Source organism: Mustela putorius, unplaced genomic scaffold (assembly GCF_011764305.1).
Source record: "Mustela putorius furo isolate JIRA1106 unplaced genomic scaffold, ASM1176430v1.1 tig00000228_pilon_pilon_pilon, whole genome shotgun sequence".
In the NCBI taxonomy this organism is placed as follows: Eukaryota; Metazoa; Chordata; class Mammalia; order Carnivora; family Mustelidae; genus Mustela; species Mustela putorius.
Genome location: NW_025421322.1, coordinates 23,484,623 through 23,502,818, shown reverse-complemented (window position 1 = coordinate 23,502,818; position 18,196 = coordinate 23,484,623). Strand labels below are relative to the sequence as shown.

At 45.3% G+C, this 18,196-nt stretch overlaps 1 protein-coding gene across 2 annotated transcripts in view; it reads left to right on the top strand.

Moving 5' to 3' along the window:
• Positions 1–1,911: 1,911 nt before the first annotated feature.
• HAS2 (hyaluronan synthase 2) overlaps positions 1,912–18,196 on the top strand; it is a 33,471-nt gene continuing 17,186 nt past the window's right edge. Inside the window, exons 1-2 of one of the 2 annotated variants that reach the window (XM_004743498.2) lie at positions 1,912–2,561; positions 16,189–16,815. In XM_004743498.2, coding sequence (XP_004743555.1) covers positions 16,189–16,815 — 627 coding nt within the window. In that variant the 5' untranslated portion in view covers positions 1,912–2,561. Of the gene's footprint in view, positions 2,562–14,605; positions 15,122–16,188; positions 16,816–18,196 lie in introns of those variants that run through there. The other variant, XM_004743499.3, reaches the window with a different exon arrangement.

Here is an 18,196-nt window from a genome sequence, read left to right as displayed (position 1 = left end):
TTCTGTTTAATAAAGAAACCCCGTTTCACTAAATGTTCTCATTGCTGAAACTATTAGCACAGGGACAGCTAAATGCTACTAAGCAAGAATCGGCCATCCTGCATCACATAATACCATGGAAATTCAGAGCCAAGGTTAAGTGTTCCTGTGGGGTCCCACAGCTAGACACCTGACACCCACGATTTTCACCTTACCCCTAAATAAGGTTAATCTATAGTATATGTAAGAGTGCATAAGTTAGATAATATATTTTAAATTACAACTTAGCATTTAAAAGCTATCATCCAACTAAAATTCAAGAAAAAGGAGTCTAAGTGGGATGAAATTGAGCTCTTGAAACTTAAGCCAGTTCCTCAAGAGCTGAATCACACCTAAGGCAGTGTTCAAACAAAGGCTGAAGCCTTGAGGGTGTGTAGGGGAAAATTAGTAAGTGGGTTTCCCCAGAGCGGTGTGAAGTCATCAGGCCAGGGTAATGCTTCCCAGAGGTGTAACCTCGTGGGAGGTGGGGGGTGGGGAGGTGTTAGCGGAAATGCGTGGTACTTTGCAGGTCTGCCCCTGGGGACTGGGTTGGCTGCCTACCTGGTATTGCCATAAAATTCTTGACCTCCAAGCACATCCCCTACCACCACACCTTGCGCGACTCCTTGAAAAGCAACGTTTCAAATTTCACTCGACTTTTGTTTTGACTTGTTCATTACTATCCAAAATATGTGATAAGGAGCAAAACCCCACTTTTCAAGGCCTAGCCGAGTTCCAAAGAAGTCCACACTTCAGAGAAACCTTGGAAGAGAAGGGGGGGGAAAAAAAAAGAACAAAGAAAAAAGAAAGAAAGAAAAAAGAAATCTCTTGTTCCCCTGTAATAATTCCAGCGGAGCCTTCAATGGCCAAAGCGGTGCATCTGTAAACTCACTCCCATTTTTTCCTAAACAGTGCCACCTACTGTCCATTTTAAGTCATCAGGAGCCGTGTTGGCGAGGACCAAACAAATAAAGGGGAGATTAACCGGGAAAAGTAACTCTTCCCAGCTTTAGGGCATTGGAAAAAAAAAAAAAAAAAAAAAAAAAAAAAAAAAAAAAAAAAAAAAAGATTGAGAAACGAGCGCCTGGGAGCAAATGGAAGCATTGACTCGTCAGCTTCTTAGAAGACTCGCAAGAAGCAAAAGCCATTCATTCAAGCCATTCTCTTGGAAATGGCTTTTTTTTCTCATGGCGCTGCCTCCGAGTTCTCCAGAGCACGGTTTTTATTTTATGCGTTGTTTATAATGCGTGCTGCTTGCGTATTTTTACATGAGGGGTTCAAGTTAGGGGAAAAAAATATGTATGATCATATTTTCACTTTTTCCGTTACCCAATACGGAAACGTCTGTGTAAGGAAGCTCTGACACTTGACATCTGCTCAGAAACTTTTGAGGTCCTGGGAAGAAAGGGTTAACATGCAGTAGACTTGTAGCTGATTTTACTTCATTTAGCGTCGCAGGCGGCTTTCGAATTTCCAGGTGTGTGTATACACACGCACTCACACGCACACACACACCTCCCAGATATCCCTCCCCTTGGCTGTTCCTTAGCCTAAGGGCACCATTTGGCCTTAAAGTGAATTAGCGGAACAGTGTGGGGAGTTATTTCGCGAAGAGGGAATCCTTGTAACTCACGCTGGAGTTCACGGATGTCTGCAAAGCGCGACCTCCCCGCTCCGCCGCTGGAGGGAAGGAAGGAATCAGGTGGTGACCAGCATCTGTGCAGTGAATTTCTCTGCACACGTTAGCAATCAAGTTAATTGAATTCATTGGAGTTTAGAACCGGCCTCTAGCTCAGAGAGGGCTTTGAATGGCCCATTTCTCGTTCTTCCTCTCCCCCTCCCCGCCTCCCGCCCGCCCGCCCGCCCGCGCTCCCAGTTCCCTCCCCTCCGGGTTCCCCAGTCCGCACCTCCCTTCTCCACTCCCCTCACCCCCCACTCCCTCCTCCGCCCTATTAAAACACCCACCAGCTCGCTTGTTAAGACCCCCTTAAGTTGGAGGAGGCAGAAAGGCAACAACAGCGAGGAAGGAGAAGTCAAGACGTCTGGAAAGAATTACCCAGTCCTGGCTTCCAGCAGCCCATTGAACCAGGGACTTGAACCAGCCCCAGCCAAAGACTTTCTCCTGATTCTGCGCTTCCTGGGTTCTTCGGAGTCTTCACCGGGCTTTTCCTGACCCGAATAAGAAAAGAGACTATCCGATATCAGGGGAGGGGGAACTGGAGCAAAAAATAAAATAAAATAAAATAAAAAAGTTAATTTATTTTTAAAGCACAAATTTTTCTTTTTAAGAATTAGACTGAAGTGCAACGGAGATAGTAAACAGAATAGTAGTGATATTTCCTTTTTAAAAGTGGGGGAGAAGCAAACATTTAAGACTCCCCAATCCTTTTTAAATGTTGTTTTTAAATTTTTTATTTTTTTTGGCTGGTCGTCTCAAATTCATCTGATCTCTTATTACCTCAATTTTGGAAACTGCCCGCCACCAACCCTCCGGGACCACACAGACAGCCTGAGGACAACTTTATGACCAAGAGCTGAACAAGGTACGTTACCCTGGCGCGATATGGTGAACCAGGAGGGCGCCCCCGACTAGGCCAGGGAGAGGGAAGAAATTATCCACGAAGTGTTAAAAAATGGTAAAGCTGGTTTTCGACAGATAAGTTTGAGGTCGGCCAATTTCCAACAGACTGAAAACCAGGGGCTACTTCAGATCAGTGTCAGGCCTGGCAATAGATCCCTGCCCTTTCTCATCCCTGCGGCGCTCGCCAGAAATCCGCTGCCTTTCTGGGAACACAGGTAACCTCTCTGCCTGGGAAGACTGCGTGTCCCGGGATGTACTTTTCCACTCCTCCTCTTGCGGAGCCGCAGAGGGGCTCCCAAGTTGGAAACAGGGATTTCCACTGTGCAAGGAAAATGCATTCCGCACAGCACCCCCACTCCCCCCCACCCTTTGCCCCTATCCTTTCTACCCACCCCCGCCCCCCGCACTGTACCTGGGGAGGAAAATCCTGCAACAGCCCAGAGCCTTTTACTTTCAAGTGGGAAACCCGCTTCTTACTTGGAAAGCAAAGGGTTAAAGCGATCCGGGCTCCCAGCTCCGGAGAGCCGGGACCCCCGAGAAGGAGGGTCCTTTGCCACCTCCTCGCGGCTACCGGCCTCGCTCGACCACTCCCACTTTCCCGGGCTTCCCTTCCTTTGCTCTCCTCCGACCCCAGAAAAGTGTCAGGCTGGGTCTGCCCCGGCTCTGCTCGGCTCCGGAAGCCTGACTCGGGGCCGGGGGTCCCCGACGCGGGCGGTGGCACTCAGGGTCCCCAGAGGGAGGAGGGCGCGCGTCCCTCTCCCCGCCGCCCGGGGGCAGGGCGTGCGTGGGGACCGGGCGCTGCTGCGCAGGCAGCTGCAACGTCCCGGGAGCCAACTCCGACGTGGCACCGAGCACGCTGGCGCTTCTTTCCGCAGCTGCAGCGCGGGGCCGGGAGGGTGGGGGGCCTGGGGGTGCCGTCCCTAGCGCCCGGCCGGGAGGTGGGAGCCCGGGGGCCCGCGGGAGCCGGGGCGAAGTGGGAGGCGAGCCAGAGGTTGGGTCGGGATGGATAATCAACACCTTGGGCGGAATTCGTCACGCCGGTTCCCGCCCAGCGTGAGCGAGGGCTCCGAAGTGGGTCCCTGCGAGCGGGAGGGCCTGTGTGCGGGCGGGACGGGCTGGCGACAGAGCCTCTTCCCTCCGGCCAGGGAGACTCAGCGGAGGGGAAGCGGCGCTGAAAGAATAATTAAGGCTGGAAAGAGGGGCTGGGAGCGGAGAGGCGGTGCCTGGGGAGGAGGGTTGACGAGACCCGGGTCCTGTTACACCGGCTTAGGTGCCCGCGCCTCTCCCTGCATCCCCCCCAACCCCCCACCCGCCCTCGCGGTGTACTTGGACTCAGCGGCCCTGCGCGCCTCCGGGCGCGCGAGCAGCTACAACCGTGCGCCCCGAAGGTGCGTGTCGGAGTCCTGGCGGCTCCTCCCTGGCCGCGTCCCCCCGCCTGGGGACCGTTGCAGCCGGGTGTCTCCCGAGCAGCTGCCCAGAACGCCTGCACTCCAACCCACGTGGCTGGCCTGGGATTGCCTTTGACGTCACACCCTGGGGGGAGGTGTGACGCAATAGATCGGGGAGCTCTGATTGGCTACAAAGGGCTTCCCCGACCTGGCAGCCTGAGTATATATAGACTCTCAGCTCAGGGTTAGGAGTGGAGAGAAGGGTATTGGTAGTTGGATTTTGCTGGGGAAGTGAGGGTGATGATTAAGAGGGGGGTAGATTTCACTGCCTTTTGTAGATTTCAAGCATTTCTCCTCGCAGATTTTTTCATTGCAGTGAAGGAGTAGGATCATGTATTTTGGGAAAGCGTTAAACGGGATTATGATTTTTTAGAAAGGCAATTTTTTAAAAGGTCAGCACGTATTCAGACACATTCAGTGATGAAAGGCTTAAAAATTAAAAGGTGTATTTATATAGATTTGGTTAGGACAAATATTTATGCCTGTTAAACTGTTGTAGATACGGTTTTAAGTTTTGAGACTAGGATTGAAAGGAATACTTAAGTTCTAAACATTTTCTTTTCATTCCAGTGTGTGCAAATTGACTCATTCATTATATTTTCGCTGCGTTTTTCTAGATGATAGATAAGATTACTCAAACTACTGAGGTACAGCCTTTTTATGTTTACTTTTATTTTATTATTTACTATTGATTGATTGGTACTGCATTTGTAATACCCATCATGTTCATTGCAGGTTTTTTCACTCCTTGGCTATTTTACATTTTCAATAAAAGGTTAACTCTTTAAAGTTGCCTGTAATAGTATTTATATTATGTCATGTGTAAGTTTGCAGTTTTGGAACTAGTATTCAGAATTCTAGGTCAACACATTTTTCAATGATAGCATTGGAATTAGAATATCAACACTCCTACTCACTTTTTCTTACGTATTTCCTGAGGTGGGAGAGTGGGAAAATGTAGATATATGGGCCAATGTATTACCTGGTATTATACCTAGAGCTGAATCTTTACCAGAGAAAGATCTGCATCTTTGATAAATTAAGGTCTTAAGTTGGTGATTAGTCGCAAATTTGAATGTCACTCTCCAAAGCAAAGGAAGTAGCTGCCATCCTAGAACACAGGAATTGAGCAACAAATGAATAAGAAACTTCCTAGAAAGTAAGTCAGATTGAAACTAACTGTTCTTGTTAGGTTTATAGAAGAGCCTCATAGTTTTGAATTTCGTAAACACTTTTATACATGGTTTCTGTACCAGCTTTCTTTTAAAACTTTTAAAAAAAAATTTTTTTTTTTTTTTAAAAGCTCTCACGTGGGCGCCTGGGTGGCTCAGTGGGTTAAGCCGCTGCCTTCGGCTCAGGTCATGATCTCAGGGTCCTGGGATCGAGTCCCGCATGGGGCTCTCTGCTCAGCAGGGAGCCTGCTTCCTCCTCTCTCTCTCTCTGCCTGCCTCTCTGCCTACTTGTGATCTCTCTCTGTCAAATAAATAAATAAAATCTTTAAAAAAAATAAAAAAAAATAAAGATCTCACGTAAAGTGAGTTCGCGAGCATGAGCTGGGGTGGGGGAGGGGTAGAGGGACAGAGAAACAGACTCCCCTCTGAGCCGAGAGCCTCAAGTGGGAATCAGTCCCAGGACCCTAAGATCATGACCTGAGCCGAAGGCAGACATTTAACCAACTGAGCTACGAAGGTGCCCCTAAGACAATTTTTTTCTTGAAATTTTAGGCACAGACTGCTCATGGATTTATTTATTATCTATTATTAGAACTGTGGGGAAAGCCCTTATGGGTCACTTGGCCCCTTTGGCCAAGTTATATTACAGTGTTACATTTTTTTTAATTGAAGTGTGGTTCACACACAACGTTACATTAGTCTCAGGTGTGTAACACAGTGATGGAACAAGTTTGTTCTTCTCGCTATGCTCTCCACCGGTGTAACTACCCAACCCCCCATCATCGGACAGTATTACAGTACCATGGACCGTTTTCCCTATGCTGTGCCTTTTACCGCTTGACTTCTTTACACAGTTACATTTTTTTCAATCTAAGAACAAGTGGTTTGTTGAATTATTAGCTTCTCAGCTTTTGCGTAATGTGGGATTGCTGAGTTAATGTAATTGGAGAACAGAACATAAACTCCACTGTCCCTTTCTGGCTTCTGTTTTTTTTTTAATTCAAATTCACTCTGGTTGTGTCCCACTAAGAGGATGCAAGGACCAAGCCAGTGGCAGGTGTGACAGCTGAATGGGGAGACAGCTCCCTGCAGAAAAGTCATTTCCTCCCTAACTTGGTTTTAATCCTTTCCTCTCTAGCAGTGATCTGCATAGAATAAGTATCATCCCGGTGCATAGACATTAAATTATTCAAGTATATTTTGAATGTCATCAGTGTATACAGATGTATAGAGTTTCTGTGTGTGTGTGTGTGTGTGTGTGTGTATAGCCTTGTCTACAATCTGTCTTTCCAAGTTACTCCCAAGGTGGGACTTGAACTCATGACCCGGAGATCAAGAGTTGCATGCTTTGTTGGCAGAGCCAGCCGGGTGCCCCTCACAATCTAGGAAGATGTTACTGATACAGGACTCAACATTAAATATAATGCAGTTACTTTTTTTTTTTTTTTTAAGATTTATTTATTCAGGGGAGAGAGTGAGCACGAGTGAGCAGGGGAGGGGCAGAGGGTGCGGAGAAGCAGGCTTCATGTCAGCTCAATCCCAGGACCCCGGGATCATGACCTGACCTGAAGGCAGACAGACAACTTAACTGACTGAGCCACCCAGGTGCCCATCTTAAATATATATATATATATATATATATATATATATATATATATATTTTAAAGATATTATTTATTCATTTGACAGACAGAGATCACAAGTAGGCAGAGAAGCAAGTAGAGAGAGAGGAAGGGAAGCAGGCTCCCTGCTGAGCAGAGAGCCTGATTTGGGGCTCGATCCCAGGACCCTGGGACCATGACCTGAGCTGAAGGCAGAGGCTCTAAACCACTGAGCCACCTGGGTGCCCCTTAAGTATATTTTTTTTAACTTAAATAACAAAATAGAAAAGACTGCCTCTTAACTGCATAATTTTTACTGGAAAGTTCTAAAAAACAAATAAGATGCAGTTTGCATTTTAATGGAATTTGTCAGACAAAAAATATACTCAGAGAAGTCTTCATAAATAACCGTAGTGTAAGGCAAAATATAATGGGGCCCATAAAAAAGTAAAATAATAACTGCTATTGGGCGCCTGGGTGGCTCAGTGGGTTGAGCCGCTGCCTTCGGCTCAGGTCATGATTTCAGGGTCTTGGGATCGAGTCCCGCATCGGGCTCTCTGCTCAGCAGGGAGCCTGCTTCCCTTCCTCTCTCTCTACCTGCCTCTCCGTCTGCTTGTGATTTCTCTCTGTCAAATAAATAAATAAAATCTTTAAAAAAAATAATAACTGCTATTTATCACATCTAATATGTATCAGGCACTGAATTAGATACTTTATATACATTATGTCTAATCCCAACCCCCCATAAAGAAGATTCTGTAATTAAAGGAACCTTGCCTAAGAATGATGAAGCAACTCAGTCAAAGTCACAGTGTTTAGAGAGGAGTGTGAATGTCATTGAACCCACTAATTCTTGGGTTCCTGGGTGGCTCAGTTGGCTAAGCGGCTGCCTTCGGCTCAGGTCATGAACCCAGAGTTCGGGTATCAAGTCCTGCATTGGGCTCCCAGCTCTATGGGGAATCTGCTTCTCCCTCTGACCTTCTTCCCTCTCATGCACTTTCTCACACTCTTTTCAAGTAAATAAAATCTTTAAACAAAAAAAAATCCAATAATTCTTGAATATAAGGCCCCCTGAACTGGTCTATGCTGCAGCTGGACTAGTCGAATTTTATGGGGGCCAGCGTTGAGGAGAAGCCACATCTGAGAGAGATGAGAAAAGATTTCTCTAGGATTCTTGGCATTTGTGGTGCCTGTGGCTGCTTGGGGCTCTGACCCGTGAAGATTGTGCCCAAGAGCCAATGGAGGAGGAACACAGAGAAGGAAGATTTCATGCCAAGTCTTTCTGCAAACTTTCCCCTTTGCCATGTTGAATTTCAGGATGAAGTTTATGATGGTGAAATTCAGGAACCAATAGGGCAGTTGGGAGAATGAGCATCCTGGGAGTGATCTATCAGTACTGATGGTACCAACAGAGAGAAATCTGAAACCCGGAGCTCTGGATCCAGACACAGATGGAGTGTCAAGGCCTTGGAGAGGCCCATTGCCTAACCTTACAAGCGTGGCTCCAGGGTCTCTGCTAGGATCAGTGCAGTGGGACTGGAGAGACAAAGGCCAACTTCAAAGCCAGAGAGGGAGAGGAGGTCAGAAGGGGACAAGATGAGGATCATGTGCTCTAATATGTCCCAGAGGGGAATGTGCTGTAATATGAAGTCTGTTGAGAGGCTCTATTTGGGCACTTTTTCCTCAGATTTCTGGTTGAGGACAGTGGCCGAGGCAGTACTGGAGGGATGTGGATGGATGCAAACAAATCATTGAAGATTTCTTAGACTTTAACCCAGTGATTGCCAAACTTTGTTGCAATAAGAATCACTTAAGGAGATTTGAAAATTACTGATGCCCTTTCAGCACTCCATACCAATGAACACAGGTTGTTGTGGAAGGCGCACATGGGTAGATTTTACAGACCCCCCAAGTAATGTGGATGTACAGGAAAATTTGGGAACCCCTGCTTTTTCTCTGCTCACCATGCCTTCCTAACCCACCCTTAGCAAGCAAATGGCTAAAAGCAGAGTATGTCTTACATGACAAAGAAGCAGGTTTCCACGCTCCTTGCTAGGATCTCCCACCCAAGTTAATATTCTTTTTTTTAAAAATTAAATTTATTTATTTTTAGCATAACAGTATTCATTATTTTTTCACCACAATTCTAATTGTTCTACCTATGACTGCAGGCCTGGCCGCCCCCACCCCCTGCAATACAACAAGTTAAGGGTTAAGAAAACCTGTGTTCCAGAGCCAGTTCAGCTGTTTATGAGATGTGATTTTGAGCAGTGCATTTGCTAAAGAAATTTTTTTTTTTAAGATTTTATTTATTTATTCAACAGACAGAGATCACAGGTAGGCAGAGAGCGAAAGACGGGAGGGAGCAGAGAGCCTGATGCGGGGCTCGATCCCAGGAGTCTGGGATCATGACCTGAGCCGAAGGCAGAGGCTTTAACCCTCTGAGCCACCCAGGCGCCCCCGCTAAAGAAATATTCCTTACGGATCTCCTTTTGGGCTCTATAGGTGTAGATACTGGCTACAAATTAAAAAGACAGCAATCTAGTCTTCCGTGGGTTTTGGAATATGATGAGAAAGAGGGGCAGGTGTACTTTATGATTTAAGTTACTCTTTCTTTACATTAGGACATTAAAGCTATTAGTATCTCACAGAAGCTGGGATGGATGGATATATATATATATATATATCTCCATATACATGTATATCCATATATATATATATATCCATATACATGTATATATAGATATAGATATATATTCCTTGCCTGCTTACAGCAAGCCCACAAAAAGTTCCATTAGGCACAGGGAGTAGACCGATACCAAAAGGAATTTACTCTCTGTACTCCTCCCAGGTGAAGAGCACGTCCCCTTTGCAACATACGTTCATCCACCTCGACACTCTGCTGTGGGCAGTTGTGATAGGAAAATAAAGTTTCAACCCTGTCCCCAGAATTTGAAGTTCAGGGGTATTGATTGTCTAAGGACACATGGCTCATTCACAGGAACCCTCAGGTGATCAGAGAGCTAATACGAGGCAGAACTTGGGCTTCAGTCCATTTCTTCCCAGTCCAGCTGTCCTCACTAGGCCATGCTTATCCTTTATTAACTAACAGTGGATCGGAGGGAAGGAGAGTCAGGCTGATGGGGTAGTTAGCGGAAGGACAACAAGTGGCAGAGGGCTAACCTCGCTGAGCTCTGTTGGTCATTTTTTTTTTTTAATGTGCTTAAATGTGTTCTCTTATTAATTTAAAAATCTGTGAAGTCAACATGAGTATTTCCTTTTTATCTTACATGGAGGAACTTACGATGTCAGGTATTACGTAACTGGTTCAGTGTGTACCCTGCCATTAAAAGGAAGAGCCCTGAATCTGGCCCAGTTCAGTCTGGTTCCAGAGATGTGTAGGCATGTGTGCAACACACAAGTACACACACACACACACACACACACACACATCATTAGAACCAAACTCAAAACGGTATATGGATCAACGGATAGTAAGGAGTGTAAGAGTACCAGTATGCCCCGTGCCCCAGACTTGACCCCTGAATTCGTAAGTTCTTCAGACTGTAACTCGCAATTTCTGGAAATGCTTTCAGAAGGCCATTTGCCCTTTTCTAACTTTATTATCATAAGGGCTTCTACAGCTGGTCTGGTACTCCTTAAAACCATTACATTTAGATAGCTGGGCAAAAAATCATTCAAAAGTAAAGAAAAAAAATCCTGCCGGATGAGGGGTACCCTTAAGGGTTCAGCATATACCCATCGCCCCTGCAGCAAAGATTGGAAAGGAACCTGTTCTTATTCTGCATTGACCGTCTGACTCCAAAAGGACTTACTCATTTACTCAGCATGCCTACTACGTGGCGGACCCTGTTTTGAGTACAAGAACACACAGTTGACAGATCATCAAGGCCCCGTGGCCAGAGTGTACACAGGGCTCGTTAGAAAATCAGGTAGAATCTGGGGAGTGGAACAGGGAGTGAAGAGAGAGAGGAATCATTTTAGAAGGAAGTGGTAAGCTCAGACCTCTGGGAAGAGGAATCCCTTGGCGTTTATCTCTGTAGCCTTTCCCAGATGCTGACGAATCATTGAACTCACTTCCTCTTCTCCCGCATCCCCCACATAAGGACCCCTTTGTGAAGCTATGGGAACACAGTTCTTGCCACGGCGCTAGTGCTGTGGGAGCAGCTGTCATTCTAGCTCATCCCATGTTACTTTCTGGTTAATAACAGGTTAAGGGGGAGAAAGGTTCTGATACCCAATGACGTGTGGAGTCCAGCTCGGGGTATGTGAGCTAACAGCAAAGCTGCTCTCTGCTCTACAGATGGAACAGTGAATGGAGGAGTGCCTTTCTCATGGGAAAGCAGGATTTGGGCTGCTTGCTTTGGGATAACGAACTTCTATGTCACTTTTGGCTGCATCCACATAGAAGAGTACAGGAGCCCTGAAATCCTCCTGGAGTATTGGTTGATCGTGTATCTGCACCTGTCAGTTCCCCATTTTCCATAACAGCAGGAAAAGAGTTTTTGAGGTTCATCGCTAAAATTTCTTTTCACAGCATGTTATATTAGCCAGAGACAAAGGGATGGTGACTGTTGCATCATGAGGAGTCAAATCTATGCAGCAAATATTGATGGAGAACTCTTGAATCTGGCATTACGCTACCCTGCGGATCCTATCCCTGGTTTTGGGACTGTGGACAAGTTACTTCTGTACTGGAGAGTCCTGGGTTTCCTCGTCCTTTGTAGATGTTATTTGTAACATGAGATTGAGAATACATTTACCATTTAAAGCTGTTAAGATGAAATAGGATCGGGACGCCTGGGTGGCTCAGTTGGTTGAGTGACTGCCTTCGGCTCAGGTCATGGTCCCGGCGTCCTGGAATCGAGTCCCACATCGGGCTCCTTGCTCGGCAGGGAGCCTGCTTCTCCCTCTGCCTCTGCTGCCACTCTGCCTGCCTGTGCTCGCTCGCTCTCTCTGGCAAATAAATAAATAAAATCTTAAAAAAAAAAAAAAAAAAAAGAAAGAGTAAATAGGATTATGCTACTCAACAAAACAGATAAGACTTGCCCTGGTGCCTGCAAAGAGTGAATGGGGAATGTTAGCTGGTAGAAAAATGATGCCAGTGACAATATTGATGGGTCAAGTTACAACCATTCACTCAGCAAATATTTACTACATACCACCTATAAGCCAGACAGTGTTTTATGGCCTTGGGGCACATTAGTGAAAATAGATTAAAAAAAAATCTGTCGACTTTGCGGAACTTACCTTATGGTACATCAAGATAATTCGTTAACACTTGGCTTAGCTTAGAATTTACTGTGAAGACTAGTACTCAGTGAATTAACTGGTATCAGGTCTAATAGCAGCCTAAAAATCAATTAAAGTTTGATTTGAGCAAATAATAATAATAATAATAATAATTTAAGTTTTATGCTTTAAATGCTTACAGAAGGTGTAGCAATAAACTCTTACGATCCAGGATGGAACTAACCATATTTTCCGATTTAACAATAAAGCCATATGTCTGACAAGGAGACTTTGCTTATGAAACAGAGTATATGAATTGAGGATTGTCTCCGACTCAGTAAGTCTCACACATATGGTGCCCATATCTATGAAATTGTCCTGGGGGGCGGCGGGGTGGGGGGGTTATAAAGCAACACACACTGTGTGTCCCTCCTGGAGATCAATGCATCTCAGTAAAGCTGGCTCTGAAATGTGCCTTGTGCCCTCTGGCCCGGACCGACATGCTGCATGTGTCATAACGGGCAGCAGTACAATATGTTGCAGAAATAGAAAGGTTCGATTTTTAACTGTGTTGCTGCAGTTTACTAGCAACTTTTCCCAGGCTTCAAAGGGACCTTCTGGAGACTCCTCTGATGTAAGAGGGTGTTCCCACTTCAGCTGTGGCCAGCAGATGCTCTGCAAACGCTCTTTGTCCGCGTGTGCTGATAAAAGCAAGGAAACTGTGAATAATGGGAAAGAATGGCAGGCAGTTCTTTTGCTGGCTCTGGCGATGTTAAACACAAGCGAAACACACACTTCAGCTTCTCCCTGGCAGAGTGTTGTAGTCCCCTTAAAATTCTTCACTCTTGTGAGAATGACTCACATCTTGGAGATGACAAGTTCCAAGTCTGGGGCTCCGTGCACCTTTAGCATTAGTTAAGGTGCCCGGTGGGAGTTTTCAGCATCCTGTCAGCTGTTTTAATTAACAAGGGATGCTGTGCTCTCTTGCCTTCCACTGGGAACTCACCGTTTCACCGCTCCCCAGCTCTGAGAATTTTCCGTTGTGTTCAGATTACCTTTATCAGCCTCTGATGTCCTGAGTTAAGTGCCGGAAGGGGAACAAGCATTTGTGTATGTTGTTTTAGCTTCCTAATTGTTAGCCAATACTTGAAACTGTCATGGTTTGGGTTTTTTAAAACCCTTTCATAAGGGTTGGTTTTGATTTGGCTTCTCACTGCAGCTCTGTGAAGGGGCCTTGACAAATACTATTATCTCCTCTTGACTAAAGAATATAATGTCCACAAGCTAGCATCCTGGCCCTCCAGGCTGCTTTGCATTACCTGGGTTTTATTAGTTAGAGTGAAGTGAACTCAAAATTCGTAGTGGGTAAGCAAAAAAACAAAACTCAGCAATTCATTCTTGCTAACAGAGCGTCCAAGGCAGGTCTTCCTGATTGGTGTCTCGCTCCCTTTCATGTGGCTGTTCAAAAACCAAGATTCCTTGATCTTTGGGCTCTGCAAACCCCGGGGACCTTGTCAGTATGCGCATTGAGCCTGTGGAAGGAAAAGAGAGACGGCAGGAGATCCGCCCTCAAGTCCCTATGGGAAGTGACCCATGTCAGGGTTCCAAAAGCTGGAACACCAGAGCCAGCCACCACAAGCCATCTTGTGCTTAGGAGGGGGAACACGGTTGATGGAGAAGTCATACAGTTTCCTCAAAGCACAATGTGTTTCCACTCAGGACCACCTCAGTGTGTAATGACAGGCACTGGACTATAAATGATGCCTCTTGGAGACGTGTTGGCCACACAACGGGTAGCAACCAACATCATACCAGGTGCTGGGTGGGGATTCAATTTTAAGTCAACGTGGAGTGGGAAAACAGAGACTTTGAAGAGATCATTGCTTACCTTAAGTTTCCACTTAAAATAGATTTATTTTGCTTTCAAAAGCTGGTTGAATTCAAGAAAAAGGTCAAGTATTAATTATATATAGATATGACAAAAACCCCGAAGTCAGAGTGAATGATTGAAGATGGGGATGCCATGTTTACAAACACCAGTGACATCTTTCATTATAGTTCATTATTGGAAGAGGAAGACATGAACTTCGGGGTGAGGGATTGTTATCATGGCTTATAGTAAGATAATATATATTTGGTTTTCATCTTATTCCTGGCACAGAGCTTCTAAAACCCTTGTGTTTTTTTTGTTTTTGTTTTGTTTTAAGATTTTATTTATTTATTTATTTGACAGAGAGAGAGAAGAGATCATAAGTAGGCAGGGAGAAGCAGGCTCCCTGCTGAGCAGATGCAGGGCTCGATCCCAGGACCCTGAGATCATGAACTGAGGCGAAGGCAGAGGCTTTAACCCACTGAGTCACCCAGGTGCCCCAAACCCTTGGTATTTTGAAGTGAGAAGATAGAGGTGTCTTTTATTATGTTAATGGGGTGACTTTTAGACAGTCTAAGGGTGGGGACTCACTGCCAGTGGAGCCAACCATTTGATTAGAGGATTGGAGCATCTAGTCCCACCCTCCAGGCCTCTGGGGAGTTTTTAAGGGCTGGAGATTGAGTTCAGTTGCCAATGGCCGGTGATTTAATCAGATACGCCTGTATAATGAAGCCTCCGTAGACACGCAGAAGAGGAGAATTAAGAGGGCTTCTGGGCTGGTGAACACAATGAGATTTGGGGGGAGTGGTGCTCTTGGAGAGGCATGGAAGCTCCGTGCCCTTCCTTCAGACCTTTTTTGCTGGCTGCTGCTCCTCGTAAAATAAACCAGGAATCTAGTGAATAAACTGGTTTCCTGAGTTCTCTGTGAGCCGCTCTGGCAAACTAAACAAACCCAAGGTGGGTGGGTCTTGGGAACCTCTTATTTAGAACTGGTAGATCAGAAGTACAGGTCACCCCCTGGGTTTGGGACTGGTTTCTGAAGTTGTGGAGATGCAGGCAGTCCTGTGGGGTCTGATGCTATTGGGGGGGATGGTGTCAGAATTGAATTAAATCATGGGACAACCACTGTTGCCCGGAGAATTGTTGGGTACGTGGGAAACCTTGCCATCACATGCCAGGTAACTCTTGTATGTTTAACTTTGTAGATATAAAAGGAAATTAAAAAAAAAAATGTCCTCTTATACTTTGGTTGTTCAAAGTCTTATTAGGAGATAACACAAACTATAGAGAGGAATACACAACCGGCTACCATTAAAAGCTGAAATGTGTTTCAAGTCTAATATATTACAGTGTGTTGCTGTTTGTTCCTTAATTTATGAATGGTTTCTATAAACACTTACTGTGTGCTGACTGTGTTACAGTAAGATTTCTGATCCTCAGGATTTTTTGTGCTGGTGGTTGGAGGAAACAGACTTCTGATTAGAGGATTGGAGCATCTAATCCCACCCCCCAGGCCTCTGGGGAGTGCAGATCAGAATTACAGGGGCTTGAGAGATGTTATCTGCCGGGTGCCCAGGCTTAAAGAACTTTCAATGTCAGCAGAGATTTGGAGTCTAAATTCCCTCATGTAACGGATTAAAAACCTGAGGCTCAGAGAGGTAAAGTGACTCAAGGTCACACACAGCTAATTGTTGGAAGAGTTAGTACTAGAATCCAGATCTCCAAACTTGGATGGCTGCATGGAGAGGGTGTGAGCTGAGGGATTTGCATTGGAGAGGAGATGAAATTTAGCAAAATCTCCAATGCATTTTTCACTGGTCAGTGTTGGGGGGTAGGGGGGACCTGTGGTATAGGAAGAAAGAATGCCTTGCTCTCTAGAACAATTAGGTTCTACACCTAGCTGTGGCCTCCTATGTAGAGTGTATCCTTAGGTAAGTGATCTAACATGCTAAAAAGAATACTTTGACATATTTTTTTTGACATGTTATGGTTTCCAGTAGCACCTTGCCACCATCACCTCCATTGATTCTTGAAACAGCCCTCTGGGGTCTACCAGAAGGGCATCTTTATCCCTATTTTGTAGATGAGAAAACTGAGGCGGTAGAAAGTCACACAGCTGATTAAGTGAGGAAAGTGAGCTTAGAGCTCTCGGGTGCTTCTAGCCCAATACTCCCCATGATGCCATGTTTACAACAAGTAGGGGACAAGAGTGGTTAACCAGCAGTATCATTTGATTTTCTTCCAGATGCATTGTGAGAGGTTTCTGTGTATCCTGAGAATAATTGGAACCACGCTGTTCGGAGTGTCTCTCCTCCTCGGAATCACCGCTGCTTATATCGTCGGCTACCAATTTATCCAAACAGATAATTACTATTTCTCTTTTGGACTGTACGGTGCCTTTTTAGCGTCCCACCTCATCATCCAAAGCCTGTTTGCCTTTTTGGAGCACCGAAAAATGAAAAAATCCCTAGAAACACCCATTAAATTGAACAAAAGTGTTGCTCTTTGCATCGCCGCGTATCAAGAAGATCCAGACTACTTACGAAAATGCTTGCAGTCGGTGAAGAGGCTGACCTACCCGGGGATTAAAGTAGTCATGGTCATAGACGGGAACTCGGAAGACGACCTCTATATGATGGACATCTTTAGTGAAGTCATGGGCAGGGACAAATCAGCCACCTACATCTGGAAGAACAACTTCCACGAGAAAGGTCCTGGTGAGACGGAGGAGTCGCATAAAGAAAGCTCGCAACATGTCACCCAGTTGGTCCTGTCCAACAAAAGTATTTGCATCATGCAAAAATGGGGTGGAAAAAGAGAAGTCATGTACACGGCCTTCAGAGCGCTGGGACGCAGTGTGGATTATGTACAGGTGGGTTTCCGAATTCCTGCCAGGGCAAACATACATTTAAATAAAGCAGCTTTTGTATCTCTCCAGGCATGTGCTATATAGCCCATCCTTGTCTCTCTGAACACAGTACTTCTTTCAGTTCATTTGAAAACAGCCTGACTGTTGAAAGCACATTTTGAAAGAGAGGGGAAAAAAAAAAAAAATCTTGTGTAACTGTTAAGACTATCTACGAAAATGCTTAACTTATGCAGTGTTATGGGTTGGAAATCAAGATTATTTTGAACAGGAGACCCTTCCTTCCTACTCCCTCCCTCTCTCACCTTCTCTGCCCCCTCGGTTCTGCCAAGACAAATCCAACGTCATTTTCCACAGTCTTAAAATCTCCAGCCTGGTAAGAAAATAGTGTCTGCCGAGCAGAAGGGTCTTGAGAAAATCTGCAGGCTTGAGATGGCTATAAAAACGTTTTTCACAGAGACCGGGCAAAATGGGGGTGGTGAGAATGATTTTGATTTAAAAGGGTAAAGAATTCAAAACTGAGAGACAGAAAGAAAAGGAAAAAAGAGAAAAACAAACAGACAAAGAAAAAAAAAAAAACCTTCCCAGAGCAAAACCAAAGTAATGTTTATTTCATTCCCCAAACAGCATTACCTCACTCACTGCACTTGACCTTTGAAAGCATTTGTGATGGTGTTTGCTCTCATGAAAATGAGACAGGCTGTGTCTGTCATTAATTCCCTGACTGCTCGCCCTTGGGTTTCTCCCCTCTTGGTTCTCACTGTAGTTTTCTTTAGAATGTTGGTAGGGTCCCTGTGAATTTGCTCGTTGCAACTGTCTTGCAGATACTTTGTTAGGTTTTTGGCCATGATGATATGGAAAAGGGAGACCTATCTCTGACTTAAGAAAATCCGTTGGGACGCCCTTCTCATCCTCTAATAGGTGAAATTCTACTTTTCAGAAGAACTGTCATATACTTCAGGGGCCTTGATTCCACAAAGTCATGGGCAGTGGGATGACAGGTTCTGTGTCATGGGTTGGGAATGGACACTGCCTTCAGAATCTGTTGATGCTAGCTGGACGACCTCGACTGGGACCGACCACCTCCCCAAGCCTCAGTTTCCTGCATAGAATAAACCAATCTCATAAGGGGTTTGGGATTACCATGGGGGTAAATTTTGGTTAATAGCTGAAGAGTTTTGAGGTACCTTTTTTTTTTCCCTTCAGTTCATACCAGTCTGCGTATTACCATCTTCTGGGGAGTTGATATAGTTTCATTCTCTAGTTTCTCCTAGTCTCCTAATTTCTGGAATGGTCACAGTTGAGGTACTTTTTAGTTAACTCGGGACATTTTTATGTATTTTCATAATGCAACGTCAGGCCCAGAGACGGGAGGCAATTATCCTTT